The sequence below is a fragment of the Misgurnus anguillicaudatus genome, unplaced genomic scaffold (assembly GCF_027580225.2).
Source record: "Misgurnus anguillicaudatus unplaced genomic scaffold, ASM2758022v2 HiC_scaffold_29, whole genome shotgun sequence".
NCBI classification, from domain to species: domain Eukaryota; kingdom Metazoa; phylum Chordata; class Actinopteri; order Cypriniformes; family Cobitidae; genus Misgurnus; species Misgurnus anguillicaudatus.
Genome location: NW_027395279.1, coordinates 11,481,723 through 11,500,115, shown reverse-complemented (window position 1 = coordinate 11,500,115; position 18,393 = coordinate 11,481,723). Strand labels below are relative to the sequence as shown.

General features: G+C 36.3%; 2 protein-coding genes across 3 annotated transcripts in view; both read left to right on the top strand.

Moving 5' to 3' along the window:
• LOC141362787 (obscurin-like) overlaps positions 1-1,482 on the top strand; it is a 537,091-nt gene extending 535,609 nt beyond the window's left edge. For both annotated transcript variants that reach the window (XM_073865032.1, XM_073865030.1), the window contains exon 17: positions 1,319-1,482. The gene's annotated coding sequence lies outside the window, so the exon portion shown is untranslated. The remainder of the gene's footprint in view (positions 1-1,318) is intronic.
• A 14,371-nt stretch (positions 1,483-15,853) lies between these two features.
• Positions 15,854-18,393, top strand: part of LOC141362847 (Fc receptor-like protein 5) — a 41,502-nt gene continuing 38,962 nt past the window's right edge. The window contains exon 1 of the mRNA XM_073865105.1: positions 15,854-15,876. Coding sequence (XP_073721206.1) covers positions 15,854-15,876 — 23 coding nt within the window. The remainder of the gene's footprint in view (positions 15,877-18,393) is intronic.

The window sequence follows — 18,393 nt, the reverse complement described above, 5'->3', positions numbered from 1 at the left end:
GCAACAGCGTTTGAGATATCAGAAATCTTTTCACAATTTAGCAAATGCAATGTTAGTTAAGCCTAATAAATAATATTCTTGTTTAAAAATAAACTGGTGAAGTTTGTGAAAAACATGTACGGTTATAAATTTAACCTAAAAAAGTTTTAAAATGACTAGACTGACATTTAAAATTAAATGTATAAAGCAAGGAAACAAAGCATAATTTATTCCTTTAAATATTTATGCTATGTTTTATTATCTCAGAATATTTTTATAATTTTTAATCATCAGTTATTTCTTCTGTTGTGTAGATGTTGATGTGATTCTGGACAGTCCTGTTCATCCTGTGACTGAAGGAGATAATCTGACTCTACGCTGTTTATATCGAGATAAAAAACCCTCTAACCTGACAGCTGAATTTTATAAAGATGGATCAGTGGTGCAGAGTCAGACTACAAGAGACATGATGATCATCCCTACAGTCTCAAAGTCACATGAGGGTTTCTACTACTGTAAACACCCAGAGAAAGGAGAATCTCAAAAGAGCTGGATCTCAGTCAGAGGTGTGAGTCTATATGAATGATTAATGGTCGACTAATATGTTTTTTTTGTGGCCAATGCCGACACCAATATTAAGAAAGCTGTATGGCCGATATGAGGAAAATATAAAACAAATCTTATTACAGTAAATAAGAGACAAACAGAAAATTGGTGAAACTAAAAAAAACATTTGTTATGCATAATATACCCTTTTAAAGTACTTAAAACATTTACAAGACATAATTAATGTGTATCTGATGTCTCACAGTACTGTTTGAATAAGTGTGTTGAACTAGTGTGGTGTGTGACAACATAACGTCATGTTAAAAAGTGAATAATGATTGGTCATTTTACTATGGTCGCTTAACATTGAGTGGCACTGATTGTGTTTTCATTCCAAACTAAAAATGTAAGTATTAGAGAAATTTACCGGCCGATTGAAAATGTTTTTCAGCTGATGGCGATAAAAAAATCCCAAATATCGTATGACATATCAGCATCTATTGGCCTATCACTAGAAATGATGTGAAGTGATTTTGTTTGTTGTTGTTGTTCAGATGTACAGTACTGCATGATAACATAAGTTTCAGTTTCAGGAGCTTCTCATGTGAAGACGTTTGGCTTCAACATGATCACTTCTCTGCTGGCAGTTTGTACATATCTGATAGTAACAGTCGTGCTGGTTTTCAAATGCTGTAAACTAAGAGGTGAAATATCTGATTGTTTAGGTTGTTATATTTTGGACTAAACAACATCTAACATCCAGTTAATAATTGTGTTTGTCTGTATTTAACAGTTCCTCACTCATCTGTTGAAGATCAGTTGCAGTATGCAGTAAGAGAAAATGAAACATCAATCTGATATGAATGTGTTGTGAGTGCAGTGAAGCTTCAGTCTGTGATCTCTAAATAACACATTCACAAACTGAATAACTGCAGTCATTAACAATTACCAAATATGAATTTGGGAGTAAATCCCATTATAATTGATATGTGTGTGGATCTTATACAGGAGTCACTCAGTTTTTAGCATTTCTTAGCATCATGCATTTGTTAAACGTGCTTTTGTTATTGTTTTTATAATTTCTGAGTGAAACAGTATATTTAGGGTTTGCTTGAGCTTAAAAATTATTTCATAGATGGAACAATTTATTGCATTTTAACTAAATATATATTTTTACATTTTACTTTTATTGGTAAATCTCTATTCCATAATGTATTATGAACATATTTTAGGAAAAACTGTTTTCAGTGGTGTTTGTGTAAAAAAATGATAATGGACCCATTAAATCAGATATGACTTCATGAGTGTGTGTGATGTTTTCGCTCACTCGTAAGCATTGTTTTAATGATGCATGTACTTTTAACTTGCTCAATTTTCTACCAATTTTCAAATGGTTTGGTTTTTTACAAACGTTATTAATGTGGCTATAATTCTGGATGCTTTAACATGTTTCTTTATTATATTTTTTTTTCTATAAGTATGCAGTGTCATAGGTACATCTTTGACGTTTATAACAAACCAAACCGTTTGAAAATCGGTAGAAAATTAAGCAAGTTATGGTCATTTAAAAGTACATGCATCATTAAAACTCAATGCTACGAGTTAGTGTGCTGCCTGTGGTAAGATGGCTGCCAAATGCGGACGTTCCACTCAATTGGCCAGCAGCCGGGCTAGACATCTAGCCTTTATACATATCTTGCTACTCAACACATTTATTTCGTTTTATAAAGGTAATAAGTTTGGTTTTCCTCATTCATTTATTTCTCTGTATCAGCTGTAGATGAAAGTAAAGCGCTGTTCATGATCTCTTACATCTTGGTTTTGGTCTGTGTGAGTTTAATAAAGTTTATCAAACAGAGAGAATCTAAAAACCGTAACACAGATGAGAGTAAAGATGAAGCGATATGAGATTTGAACACAATCTGAGTATGAACAACACACAGTCATCAACTAGATTATTGTTCATTTATAGAGGAGGATGATGATGATGAACTCCAGCAGCTTCTTCATCTCTCAGTTTCTCCTCACAACATTCAGTTTGACTCACAATCATAATTTGTTTATTTTAAATGTTACCTGAAAACTTTTCTGTCATTACTTTATGATATTCTGCTGATCAGATGTGACTGAAACTTTTGGGTAGGAAACTTTCTTTTTTTTGGGGGGGGGACTCTGTGTCACGTTGTTGTGGTTGCTATAGGAGCTGCTTTGGTTACTTTTAGTGAGCTGCTATGTGGTTTCTAGGCTGTTGTAAAATTGTTGCTATGGTGTTGTGGTCTCTATGGTTCTTGTTTCTCTCTGAGATGTGTTTGTCTGTTTCACTGTCAGAATTGTAAGTCAGATCACTTAGTAAAGTAACAGCTTATATCTCCTTAACAGGGACCAGGATCTCAGTTGTCAATCATCAAGCACAACTCTTTGTAACTAAAATGTATTTTAAATGTGCATCAATGTTAAAATATTAGTTTATTGTCTTGCTGGAGCCTGAAGTCAAAAACATTAAAACATTAACAAAGTTTTATTAAAGAGCCCCTATTGTCCGATTCACGTTTTTACATTTCCTTTGGTGTGTAAGTGTGTATAATTACATGTTAATGATACAGTAAAGGTACGTACCCCAAAGTAAACGATGAGGTGAGTTATCGTCTCAAACATAAATCTCTTTTCTTTGACTATTGTTAGCCATACAAATGTTAAGTAAATGTGTAAAGTAAACCATAACTTAAGTATGATTAACATAAAATAGGACCTCCATTACAAAATGTGAGGCACTCACAAATTAGATTTTAAGCATAATACATTTGATATCACTGTAGATGCAATAAAACCATAAATGGCAGACACTACTACAGTGTAGTCTCAATGTTTAACTCTTTAACTCCTAAATGAAAAGAGACTTGGATGTAAACTAAAATATTTGGTTCAAGTGTCCCATAAGACGTAAAGAAATTGCAGTGGGTGCCTGCCATATATTGCACTCGGCTTTGTTTTTTTCTTCCGTGACTGTAAAATAACTCCAAACAGTGGACATGATAAGGACGGACAGATCTGTTGCTTGTGCTTTAGCTTCGGTTTCTACTCACCGCACTTTCTGGCATGTTGCTTATGTCGCGTTTTATGTCGTTACACCAAGTTAAGGTCCGTGTTGGTATCTGATTGGATTTTACTCCCCGGTTTCTACAATATTAGATCCTGCCATTTTCGCCAATATCGGACTAATATAGATACTGAATATCTCAATGTATAATCCAGTAAATGCTTATCAAACTCCTCAATAAGCTTGATCTCTGGTATCATTCATATTTGTAGAAGAAATGATGGATGCTGAGAAGTTGTTCAAATGCTAGATATTTATTTTTTATTTAACCTTTATTTAAAGGTGCAGTCTGTAAATTTTAGCAGCATCTAGTGGTGAGGTTGCGAATTGCAACCAATGGCTCAGTCCACTGCTCACCCCTTGCTTTTGAAACGCATAGAGAAGCTACGGTAGCCGCCACCGGAAAAACATGTCATTGTCGGAGACAACTTAGTAAAAAAGTTTGTCTGTTAAGGGCTTCTGTAGAAACATAGCGTCACCAAATGGCAACTTCCACGTAAGGGGACCCTCTGTGTATGTAGATAAAAACGTCTCATTCTAAGGTAATAAAAACATAACGGTTCATTATAAAAAGGTCTTTATAAACCCCATGATAATATAGTTTTGTATATTATTTTGCATTTCTGTCAAGAGATCCTTCTAAAAATTACACCTTTAACCAGGAAAAAATCCCATTGAGATTCAGAATCTCTTTAAGGCAGTCCTGGCCAAGATAGCAGTAGGCCTACAAAAGTTTCATATTTAAAATATACAGCAAAAACAGACAACATAAAACAGAGAGAAAGAAAAAAAAAGTTGTCAAATTAGCATAATCTTCACATAATCACCAGCATCACTTAGTAGCAGCACATGTGCATAGTACTCAAGTAATCCTTTATCCTAATTTTAAACTGCATCAATGTTGGTGGATAGTCTAATTAAAGATGTTTCTGCAGTTTATACCAGGATGATGGAGCAAAAAAATGTAAAGGCACTTTCACCGAAAACAGTTTGCGTTTGTGGAATGTCATACATGATTTGTCCATTTATTCTAAGATTACATTTCCCGGTAGTGACTTTATGAATCAGGAGAGAGCATACATAAGAAGTCAGTCTACACAGTATGGCCTTATAAAAAAAATATACCAATGCTCCAACCTGCGATTATGCAAAGAAGGGCAACCAACACTCTCATACAAGTTACAGTGATGAGTACAAAAGCTGAAATTAGTTACAAATCTTAGTGTTCACAGCACCCATCAGTATTAGAGGTCTAATGGAGATAAAGTTCATTGTGGTTGTAGTTTCAGTTCTGTGGTTTATACTAATGTGTGAAAAACAACAGTTGTTTATCAGCTTCAACTAGATTTAGTCCATGAATTTACAAATTAAGTCACCACTACAACCATTATTATGTGTAGTTAGTGACAAATAAATGTTGGTTTACACCATCCGATGCTGTAAGATTTATTGTCGAACATTCATGTATGCTACATCGCAGTTCACCTACTGTACTCATTTTGTTATGTGAAAGTATACTTCATATTTTTATATGCTCAGCAAAACAGTACGCAAATACTAACTTAAAACTAGGCATATGACAATAAATGCTGATATACACTAATTATACCTGGCCTATAGCTATTCTGAATTGCACAGTTGATATTATGCACAGCTATTTCATGTACTACGGCTTTTGATCAATAAGTCCTTATTAATCTGAAATCAATGTTAGTTTGAATCGTTTATAACCTGCATTTGAAAAAGCAACACTCAACAAACATAATCATTGTACATAAATATAAAAAAATACCTGAAAAGGTTTGAAGAACAGCAATATAAATATATGGTTAAGCCATATCTGGAGCTGCGTGTCATAGCTGGGTGTGTATGGTTTTTCGTCTGCAGCGCATATTGAGTTTCTGCACGAGAGCGCGCCCTCTGGCTTTTGAATGTAGCAGCATTTCATCATAATTCATTAAAGGGGCTGTTAATTTGTCGATTTTATTGTTTTATACTGTTATCTGATGTCTACTTATGATGGTCGCGTGATTTTACATTAAAAAAAATAAAAAACAATAAGTTATACACTATTTTGTAACATGGATTAGTGGCTCTCTGGAGAAATGGTTCGTTTGAAGGGGTGGGCCGCATTGAAGACCTGGACGTAAATGCCCACTGCTATGATTGGACAGCTTCATTCACCGTCATTACATGTGGGGACATGTTTCAAAAACATTTATGTGTAAAAATAGCAGCCGAACACATATATGTTTGAGCCACAAAAGATTCTGGGTGCTAAAGATGATACACATAAATGACAATACGTATAGTAAAGTAGAAACAAAACTTTAAACACTACGTGACTAAATTACCGTATACAATGCAGTAAGCGCGCATCAGAATCTAAACTGCGGCTGATAAATCCTTATCAATAACTTCGTATATTTCTATTGTGCTTGTGAGGTTGATCTTAGATACACGTAACGTTACATACCACAATTATATGATAAAAAAAGCTTTGTTGAGTGTTGGACTGTTCAAACGCAACTTGCCTAAAATAACTGTATAAAACACAGTAAGCGGTAGGGGTGGAACAGTACATGTATTCGTTTCGAACCGAATCGGTACGGGGGTCACGGTTCGGTGCATGAATTTAAACGGAGAATACACGGTATGAAAATAAAAAAAAACCTTGCGTGCAAAATAATTAATGTAATGCGGAACTACTGTTAGATACGCGGGTTCTTTATGGACAGCTTTATGGAAAGCTGTTGCCCCGCTTTAGCTCTGAAGCTCTGATTGGTGCCGATGCAGTCGAGCTCCACCTATGTAGGCGCTCTATCAGAGCCCGTCTACATTCTGGCACTCTGCAGTTTTTTGTAAGGTCGACGCCGGGCCAGTCAGTTAGTGAGCAGCGATAGCGAGGATGGCAAGTGGTGTTCCACAAGAGTTAGACGCTCCGCCGGCCTCTTTAAGATCACAAGTTTGGCAAAACTTCAGTTTTCCAGTCAGTTACAATAGTACAGGCGAGAGAGTGATGGAAAAGATGAGGACTGTGCGTCGGCGTTGTTCAGCAGTTGTTAGGTATGTGAATGGAAATACATCTAATCAGGGCTCTCAAGTCTCACGCATTCACCTTGACACACACGCATTTCAGTCAGTTCACACGACTTTGTATTTCTCACGCTGAGAAGTAGGAGATAAATCGTCCTGCTAATATACAATTAATGGACGAGGCGCAGTTCTGTCGAGTTCAGCTGCTTTTTTAAAGTGTGCTCAACTTTACGCAGCACCATCAGCGTCAGAGTACCGCGAGAAATCTTGCGGAGGAGGCTGATTTCAAATCGCTCTCGCGTTCAGAGCATCAGAATCTAAATTGTGGCTGGTAAGTCCTTCCTTATCACTAACTTTGTATATTTCTATCGTTATATTACAGTCGTATTGTTAAGTGTTGTACCTTTATTTATCGTTTAATGTTTTTAGTAAATTAAAACAGTCAAACATACGTGTTAAGACACGGATGTTACAACAGACATATCCAGCGATCTCTTCTAACAAAGCAATAGTGAAACCATTTCACTGAAACACAGTAACTTAAATAAAGGTAAATGTACTTACTGTGTATACGTTACTGCTGTGTCATTTATGGCAGATTCAATATTAGTGGTGCTTTTAATCACAGTCTCCCTGCAAATCCAGCATCGACTTGCTTCTTTACAAATGAATCCGCAGTACACAAAGTAATCAAACACTCCCCACGCCAGCTGGAACTTCTTCAAAAACAAACTTTATCCACGCATTCCTAATGTTATGTTCCGAGCCTCCGAATTAAAGTATTCAGCTTCTGTGTTGTTCCCACGCGGTTCTTCCACAACCCAAGACTCAGTTTCCATGGTAGATCATAACAGATCACCGCGTCAAAATAAAAGTCTCTCAGAAAAATGTATTTAAAAGTCATTTTGGTTACATTTGGCAATCTTTAAAGACATGTTTACTGATTGTTGAGACACACGTGTGTCACGCTAAGCTGTGGGCGGGGCTACAACAGTGGTCATTGTATTTGAATTCGGGGAGGTGCTTCAATTCTACTTTGACGTCATATTTCTCCGAATTCCACACTTGGGTGTAATACTTGCTTGGTGCCAAAAACTGTTATATTTCAGTAGCACGGAAGTTTTCAGTTCTGAAACTTGCAGGATGTTCATTTAACTATGATGATTTTTGATATTTGATTCACCGCTCCTTTAAGAACCATAGCAAGCATCATCGACCGATATATCTGTGCACCCGTACTTGCAAAATAACATACCAACATATAACAGAAGTTATTGTCTAAAGTTTAACACACATCAACAGTCAAACACATCAAAATACAACTCAGCTACATTTCAGCTTTTCTTTATATATAATTTTTTATTTATGTAATATTTACTATAATAACTATTTAATTGTGATATAAATCTTTCGGTAAAACATCACTAAACTTCTCCCTCTCACAATGAGTTGTGGGTAATATCAGCCGTAAGATTGTTTGTTTATAGATCTACACCTCAACTTTCACCAGACCATCCAGGTACTGTATATACTCATTGGTGAACTTTGGAAGTCTTGATCCATGTACAAACACCTGACTGACTTTCCCATTGTAAAGATACTGGTATGTCTCTGTGCTTTTATATTTGTGCATTGAAGACCCGTTACCCCTGAGCAACAACACAAAATGATTCAATATTTTCATATGACATATCAAGACACTTCTTCATTTCATCCTCACTCTGGTTCATACATGGTAGGTGTTATTTACCATATTTTAAATATATTCCATAGCTGTTTTTATCCTGTTTTATATCTGCTCCCACAACACAGTCTCACGGGAAGTCGTGTTATAGTAACGAAAAATTTTGATTAATTTATTCGTGTTTGATGACACGAATTTCCGCTGTTTTTCGTGTCTCTGGAGACGAATGTCTTTCTGATCCTTCCCAGCACGAATTTCTATCAATGGCTGTTCGTGTCTGTGGCACGACTTTCTTTATCTTTTATATTTGGTTTTCTCATTGTTGTTTCCTATTTTTAAATCATTGTCGCTTGGGGTTAGGGTTAGATCCGGGGTTTGCGTTAGGATGTTATTTTTTTGCATTGGTTTCTACATGTTTTTCGTCCACTTTTAAAACTATTCTCGCCTGAAGTTGGGGTTAGAGCTGGGGTTTGGGTTAGGAGGTCGCAGAAAGTGATTCTAACCCAAACCCCAAGCGACAATGGTCAAAAAATAGAAAACAACGATGAGAAAACAAAATACAAAAATGACACGATAAAGAAAGTCGTGCCACAGACACGAACAGCCATTGATAGAAATTCGTGCTGGGAAGGACGAAAAAGACATTCGTCTCCAGAGACACGAAAAACGTGTCATCAAACACAAAAAAAAAATCAATCTTTTCGTTACTATAACACGACTTGCCGTGAGACTGGGTTGGCACCCACCACACTGTTTTCTAGTGGCTGGCTATTGAAACGGACGTCTCGCACAAAGAAGGGAAATACATCACATCACTTACTTCCGCGTTCAGAAATAAGGTGAATAAAGGAAGTCTTGAGTGTTTATCACAGTGTGAAATGTCTTAAGTGTCATTCATCAGTAGATCAGTATGAAGTTGATTTCTCTTCCTCTAGTTCTCTGTGAGTATTATCTTCTCTCTATGGATTTAACTACACATCAATTACTGTCACATTGTCTGCATGATCAAGACATTTACTGCTCCTGTATTTTTACTAAATCTTTTCATGCTACTCTCATGCTTTATCTCATGATATATGAGTGAATAATGTTTGTGTGAGCTTGTGTGCAGATAGTGTTGTGTGTTTGTTACACAGAAATGTGCTGTGTTGTAGATGAATAAGGGGCATCAGTGTGTTTGTTCAGTTTTGTTTTGCACAGCTACCACTGCTTTGGCCATAAGTAGATATACAGTAGCAGTTATTGTGTATACTGTATTTGTGATGTGATGTAACAGACCTTTATAGAAAGTGTTTTTAAACCAGGGGTTCTCAAACTTTGTTCTCATGGGGCTCATGAACGGTGTATTTTAGCCGCTATGAGACTCCTCAGGTCGCAGCAGCAGTAGAATTCATCCAGTGAAGAGTTACCACTGAAATCATTTTAGAGACATTATTTTAAAGGGGACATACAATGAAAATCTGACTTTTTCAATGTTTAACTGTTATAGTTGGGTCCCCAATTCTTTTATCAACATAGAAATTGTGAATAAGATCAACCCAGTAACTTAGTTTTGGTAAACCATTCTCCAGAAGCATGTGAAAAAATAGGTAATTAAAATATGGATGCCCTGGTGATGTCAGAAGGGAATAATACCACCCCATAATCTGCACTATCCAACCATGGCACTGCCATTAAGTGCAGAGATCAGCTCACTTGCACAATGAGCAATGTCATTGAACACAACCCAAAAACGACACATTTTTGCACACACCTACAAAGAAACAATTTTAACTTGCTATAATACGTTATCTATATGATATGTTGAGCTTAAACTTCACATATGTACTCTGGGGACACCACAGATTTATTTGACATCTTAAAAAGTCTTGTGAAATGTCCCCCTTAAGTTCGAAAAACTAAGTGTTGAAGAAGGGCCAGTATTAAAGACTATGTATTAACAGTGACATTCATTTATTTGTTACTCTAAACATTTGACACATTTAAGCTTTGGATAACACATACTTCACACATACATATTATTATAGAGCCACTAATGCACATCTGCAGCTGTAAGAAAACAGGTAGTGGCATTAAAATGTGTGAAATATCCTGTTAAAATTCAGATTCAGCACAATGAGCTGTTAAACATCACACATCAACTAAAGAGGAAGAAATAAGTTATAAGAGATGTTTTCGTTTCTTTTGCAAAATAATAACATTCTTGTCTTACTTGTTTTATTAAATGTGTCCTGTTGTAAAACTGTTTATTCTGTCACCATTAGGCCTACATCTTCCAAAAATGTTTCCCAATATTACAGCATATCAATGAAGTTTAAAGGTTTGTTATCATTAGTTTACTATTGTAACTGGCTGCACAGAGCATATTTTATTTAAACATAAGAAATAAATTATTTGTAATATTTGCAATAATTAAATCATCAAGCATCCAGATAAATTAATACACAGTCTAAATAAAATTATCTAAAAAGAGAACAGTATTTACAAAATGGCATTAAGTCTGTGATATTAAATATATTTTAGGTTTTATGTTAAAACACAGTAAACTTTAGCATGAAACACAGCTGATGTATAAGATCTGTTAAGCTCAAGTGTGAGCGTCACTTCACACACACAGACGGAGGACGAATACCAAACGGAGCTTCGTGAAGAAGATGCAGCTTAAACAGTCGCTCCACATTAAGTGAAAATTGCGTTGTTTTCAGTGCTTTATTGGCCAAATGTATTTTAATGGACTACAGTATGAGACACAGTAGCGCAACTCTCTCTCAAGTTTATACATCAAGAGTTCTGATCTTTGGAGGGCATAGGGATAATCATGTTCGATTGGAGTTGGACAGGACACATTCAACCGCCTGTGCGTACAGAAATTTGCTCAATTTAGTGCATTTTTGTTAAATTGTTTAAAATCACTTCAGTGTTAACATTTTCAAACTTTTGAAACACGTGCAAATTATCAACTTTCACCCCTGTTTAAATTTGTGTATTAATCCGCGAATTGCATGAGCCGAACCGTGGGTCGTGATCTGTACGGACCAACTCACGCCTCAAGGGGTGGTGATGGCACAGTAGATAAGACACACGCCTTTGGTGTGAGAGACCCAGGTTCAAATCCATTGTTACACACCATTGTGTCCCTGAGCAAGACACTTAACCCCTTGTTGCTCCAGAGGTGTGCGACCTCTGACATATATAGCAACTGTAAGTCGCTTTGGATAGCAAAATTGATAAATAAATAAAAAATACAATCAATAAAACCTGCGATCCGTAACACAACTAATTAGTGTTAAAACAACAAACATCTTAAGATACTTGTTAGCCTACAATATTTACCTCTTATGATTGAGCATTAGAGACTTGGGCTTGAATAGGCTACTTGCTGGTGGCAAGTGAACTTCACAAAGTCATATTGCACAGAAATCTTGTCAAAGAACGGAAAAATAACGGTATTAACCGTTTACCATTATTTTCAATAAACGATTCTGTTTCGGAACATATATTTTTTGAAAGTTTCTGGTTTCGTTTCTGTTCCTTGCAAAACATCAAAAGTTTCTGGTTTTCGGTTTTGTTCCGTGAACCGGTTCAAAACCTTGTTTAAAACACTAAACAATCGACATTTTAAGGCTTCAGGGCGGAACGCAGGCATGTTGTTCCCCCCGTGCTAAAAACCCTTTCTGATGGGGAACTTGTGGTAGTGATACAGAGGTATTTCTTTTCCTTATTTTAAAACCAAAATTCTTGCATTATCACTCTCACCACACTCATACACATCTGTTTGTTTTCTTTCTACTTTCTCTATCAGCTTCATTTCTCTTACAGTTAAACACTGACTATAATCTAAATGACTTCATAAATTTGCACTCTATATTTTTATTCTCTTTACAAAACTTTTGGAAATGACAGTTATATTGTTAAACATGAGATAGATGAAACTAACTAGATCTGTTGAGGTGCTTTCTGAGTGTTTCACTGACTGAAAGTTCACACCTTTGCAAGAAGCCTGTAAGTTGTGTCAAAACCATTTATGCTGAGGGCCAGATCAGAAAATTTCCACTCATGAGAGCCAAACTTTGCCTTGCTGACATAACAAATACAAACTAAAAGACAACTGTGCCAAATACTGCTTATAAGTTAAAAAAAACCTGCATTTAACTAATTATCTAAGGCCTCTTAAAATCAACATGAACACAGTTATGCCTCATAAAAAATTGCCAATGGCAATAAAACTATTAACTTTTCCTTGCATATAAACATTTTGAACACTAATGAGTACAGTCAGTTAGCTAAAGAAAAACTGTAGTGCAGTGCTGGGAATGGAAGCGGTACAAGATCAATTTAAAATCTTGTATCACTGAGCGGACCAAATACAAATGCACAGCGGACATAGATTGGCCCACGGCCCTTGTATTTGACACACGTGCTCAAAGGTATTCTGGTGTCCATATACACAGAAGCTCAGGTTCCTCTTTCTATGTGTAGTAATACAGTGAGGTTTTTAACTCACTGTATAATCTAGTAAGCAAGTAAATGCTTACTGAGAATAAAATTCCTTAACAGGCTTGATCTCTGGTATTAATTATGTATGTACAAATGATCCAGGATGAGCAGTTTTTCAAATGCTACATAGTTACCGTATTATTGTCTTCTCAAGCATCGCTGAGGTCTGTGTTCACAGGTACATCTAGCAGCACACATCAGTATTTGAGGTCTGATGGAGATAAAGTTCAGTGTGGTTTTAGTTTCAGTTCTGTGGTATTACCAATGTGTGAGAAACAGCAGTTGTTCATCAGCTTCAAATAGATTTAGTTAATTAATTTACAAATAAAGTCACCACTACCACCATTATTATGTGCAGTTAGTGACAAAAAAATTTGTTTTACTCCATCCAATGCTGTAAGAAAAAGTCACAGCCAAACATTTGATATACTGCGTTAGCTTATGTGACGCTTCATTTGTAGATTTTATTTTGAACATTCATAAATCTAATTTCACCAATATACAATGCCTTAAAAGTATATGTACTCATTTTGTTTTGTAATACTATAGATTTACTTTATTTATTTATTTTTTTATTTTTTATTTTTTTTGACAGGGACCATACAAGCAACATAGCTACAATACAAAGCCTGTAACTGATGCGGAGCATAAAGAGTTTATAGCTATAGCTAATTCTCAACTCCTGTCCCTGGTTGGGCAATTCTAAGAACATTTTAAAACAGATAACACTTCTTCAACACACATACACAACACACACACACACACACACACACACACAAAAAAAAACTAAATAAATTAAAAATAGGTACACATTTGGTTTGCCTTTAGCCACAACTTAACCCTTGGAGTAAACTTTTTCAAGTCAGAAATTGCCTTAATAACAGATGGTAATGCATTCCATAGTTTACAGCCCTTAATAGAAATGGCAGACTGTGCAAAGCCTGTCCTACAGTACCAATTAAATGCTTAGCAAACTGTATGCACCATACTAATGTGCAACAGAAGTGTTACTGTCTAAACGCACATTAACACACACATCAAAATACAACTCAGCTACGTTTCAGCTTTTCTTTATTCATTATTTCATTATGTAACATTTTCTAATTTTTTTACTGACAATTTTCAGTGAAACATCACAAAACTCCACCCTCTCACATTTAATTGATTTGAATCAATTGAATTGCTCCTGGCGCACTTGCTGCAAGTGTGGACCTTGGTGGGTACTATGGCGGGAGACGTGATAGGCTGGGTACTCTGCTGCTTGCGTCTCTTACTTTCCTCGCACTGGATCCCTCTCTTCTCCTCAGCCTGCTTAATTGATGCCGGTTATGACATTTGCACTCCAGCTCGAGCGGTCAAAAGTTGCTGTTTCGAGATCTGCTGGGTTGATGTTGCACGACTTCAGATCCCTCTTGCAGACATCCTTGTAGGGCAGGGCGGATCGACCGGTTGGCCGTATTCCGGTGGCGAGCTTTTCATAGAGGATGTCCTTTGGAATGCGGCCATCGTCCATCCTGCAAACGTGTCCGATCCAGTGCAGGCGCCTCTGGGAGAGGGTGGCGAACATGCTTAACATGCCTGCATGAGCCAAAACATCTGCGTTGGAGACGCGATCCTGCCAGGTGATGCCGAGGAGTCCTCTGAGGTTGCCCATGTGGAAGGTGTTCAGTCTTTGCTCTTGTTGCGTGTGTAGGGTCCAAGCCTCACTGCCGTACAGAAGGGTGCTCAGCACGCACACTTGGTACACCTTCATCTTTATCATCAATTTTCTCCAGATTATCCAGGTAGGGAAGAATGGGGGCCAAAGTAACAAAGCATTTTTAAATTCCTTAAGCATTAATTTTTTTCAAATAACACGTTGTACCACAGCCAAAATATCTCTCTCTCTCTAAAACATTAGCTTTTAATATTAAATTTTTCTGAACAAAATGGTAGCCTACTTTCACCCCTGCTCTCCCCCAGTGTTGGGGAAAGTTACTTTAAAAAGTAATGCATTACAATATTGAGTTACTCCCCAAAAAAGTAACTAATTGCGTTACTTAGTTACTTTTCATGGAAAGTAATCTTACGTTTTTCTTACTTGGCTGAGGCTTGACGTTTTTCTTACTTGGCTGAGGCTTCGCCTTGCAGGTGTTTTTTTATGATCGCAAAATATGTCAAGCTCTGGCCTGCCATCTCCGTTTCTGACTCAAACTGTTCCCGCTCCGGCGCACAGAATGCGTAATTCTACGTTAATATGTTCAGTTTAATTCAGTACATTATTTTATTTTTAAATTGAATTAATTAAACTGAAAAGTAACTGGCATTACTTTTTTAAAAAAGTAACTCAAATATTAATGTGTACATTTATAAAGTAATGCGTTACTTTACTCGTTACTTCAGAAAAGTAATATTATTACGTAATGCGCGTTACTTGTAATGCGTTACCCCCAACACTGCTCTCCCCTACATTAAAGATTATTTATTGGTGAACTTACTATCATAGCAAAATACTATGACTTGTGACACAATAATTGTAGTTTTGAATACTATTCGGACACAAATTCTGATGTGGGGGAGGTACGTGGTGTTATAGAGGAAGTCTTGAGGTTTTAACAAAGAGTGTTTAATGTTTGTCAAAGTGTCAGTCATCAGTCGATCAGTATGGAGTTGATTTCTCTTCCTCTAGTTCTCTGTGAGTATTATCTTCTCTTTATGGATTTAACTACACATCAATTACTGTCACATTGTCTACAGGATCAAGAGATTTACTGCTCCTGTATTTTTACTAAATGTCTTTATCTCATGATATATGAGTGCATGATGTTTGTGTGAGACAGCTTGTGTAAAGATAGTGTTGTTAGTTAGGGCCGGAGTGGGAGTTTCTTGCCTTAGACCAGCCCATAACGTTTCTAGAACGTTGCAGGGTGGTTATTTAAAAATGAAACATATACATATACATATACGAAGAACATATAATTATTTTAGGCTTTTTGTGACAATGTTTGTAAATTGAAATGTTTTATAATGACCAGATGGCTTTTACCAGATCAACTTGGTAAAACTGCTGTGCATGTTCACTTCTTCTGCTATGTAAGTGCACTTAAACTTGGATGGGAGGACAAATTCTAAGTATGTGTTATGGTACATTTACAGTTTTTTTTACAATCCCTAAGACACATTTCTCAATACTTAGGTCACTTTTGCTAAACTCTTCACACAGTTCTCCTATCCAACTTTCAGCTTGGCAAAGCAGTTCGTTTTACATTCAAAATGCACTACAACTACCAAAACACTTTATTCAGGTTTCAAATCAACTCATTCTTCCAGAACACTAGCAAAGGTTGACTGCCGACAAACACATTTGGTAACCCACAAAACAATGACCTAAAAAACACTAACAATTAGTATAGTATTATACAATGTTTTCTTGTGTAAAACAAGGACACATCTCTGTTTATAATTCACTGCTATATATGTTACTGGAATGAATCAGACATGATGCAGAATTCTTCAATTTTTTATGTTGTTTATTTATTTTTATGTTTTTGCACTGCGTAATTACAAAATACAAAAAAAAATTTAAAGACACCATCCACTGATACAGATACAAAAGTAATGCTAATCTACTCAGTCTTCTCCATTTGGCTAATTGTTTTATAGCATTTAATTTTAAGATTTAAGTATTTCATTTAATTTAAATATTAATGTAGAAATGTACCAACGTGCTGTCTTATTCAGTTTTGTATCATGTTTATATTTTGAACATAAGTTTAACAGTTTTGAAAACAGTAAGCATGTGCAAATTGGCCTTTATGTATAAAGAGTTTTGGCAGTTGTTGTGTCTGAGTGAGAAAAGAATTCATGAAATTTGAGAGATGTAGTTATTGAATGCATTTTGTTCAATGGTACTGGTAAATGGTAAAGCAATGGTAATTGATCCTCAGTTTAGCCCACATAGACTTCTGTGTGTTGTGCTCACTGTGTGAAGAGTTTAGCAAAAGTGACCTAAATATTGAGAAATGTGTCCTAGCATCTGTGAAAAACTGTATATGGGGCGTCAGCATTAATGCTTTTGATTTACTTTGAATGGGTGATATCATACATTGTCAAACTGAATTGTAGATCCATCAGCGTCACGTAACTGGTGTGAATTTGAACATTTCTCAACTTTTCAAGCACCAACAAAGGCATCAGCCAACCAGATCGCCTTATGCAAATAACCTAGTGTAGAGCCAGCCAATTGCATTTATGCAAGACTGTAGAACAGAGGAGCATGTAGGGGCCACTGTGACTAGCTGTTGCCACTATGATGAAAGCAACAGGGCCATGATTCAAACACGCGTTAATGCTGACACCTCTTGTGAATGTACCGTAACACATACAGTACTCAGAATTTGTCCTCCATCCAAGATTAAGTGCACACACATAGAAGCAGAATTGAACTTGCATGGAGCAGTGGATGTTGTAACTGGCTGCACAGAGTATATTTTATTTAAACATATTCTAATAAAATATTTTTTGTAATATTTGCAATAATTAAATGTAAACGTGTTAAATTGCAGTAGGTGAGTATTTAGTCATTAAAATCACTGCACAATGTCTTATAATCCTCAGAGGCATCTCTATAATTTTATTGCTCAAATAATCCTGTTTTCCTTACTTTATCCTTATCCTTACCTTCCGCTGTAGGCTTGTTAAGTCATGATGTAAGGAATTCTGTTTCCAGATCCAAGCCCCCACTCAATGCAGTAGAGAATAACAGCTGTTTATGAGCACTGTTTCTTCATATCACACATTTTATAAACTTACAGTGTTCACAGCAGTCTCCATACTCACAGAATCCCTGCAAGCAAAATATTAATACTTGGTAAAAAACACATGTCCATAAGTCCATATCTGGTCATCTCGGATTTTGTTATGGAGATAAAGATTAGGATTGTTTGTGTTTTTTGGAGTTTTGCATTATAATATGAGTGTTATTGTGATTGTTTTGTTATTTCCCTATGGCATTTGAAATCAGTTGAACCCGGAAGCAATGCATGATGTCAGATTTAACAAGTCGATAAGCATAAATGTGTGGGCGGGGATTAAGAGACATTGTAAGTAGGCATTGATCTTATGCAGAGGCAGTCTTTAGCAGCACTATAATGTTTTAAATGAAGGGGTGTTCCGCACGGTGGCTGTTTCCTTGGCAGGACTGGCCTTTCCAAGTCACTTCCTTCAGAGGCTATGTGGGTGATTTGAGAGCGCGAAGAGCGCAAAGGATACACATATGCATGATTTCCTGTATATGGGATATTTTTCGAACAAAGGACTCAGTCCTTGCTTGCAATTCCGCGGATCCTCGATATTGGAACAGTCCTTCGATGGATGTCGATGACATAGCATCCTCGAAGTGCTGGCTTTCGAGGATCTTTCCTTGACATTGAGAAACAGCCAGGGTTTAAGTTTAGTCCCAGACTATAATGCATTTTTGAGCTGTCTTAAGTGAAAACAGTGTACACTGACATCTTTAAAAATACATAATATTAGTGCCATTGTTTTGTGTTAGTATTGTTTTTTTTTTTTTTGT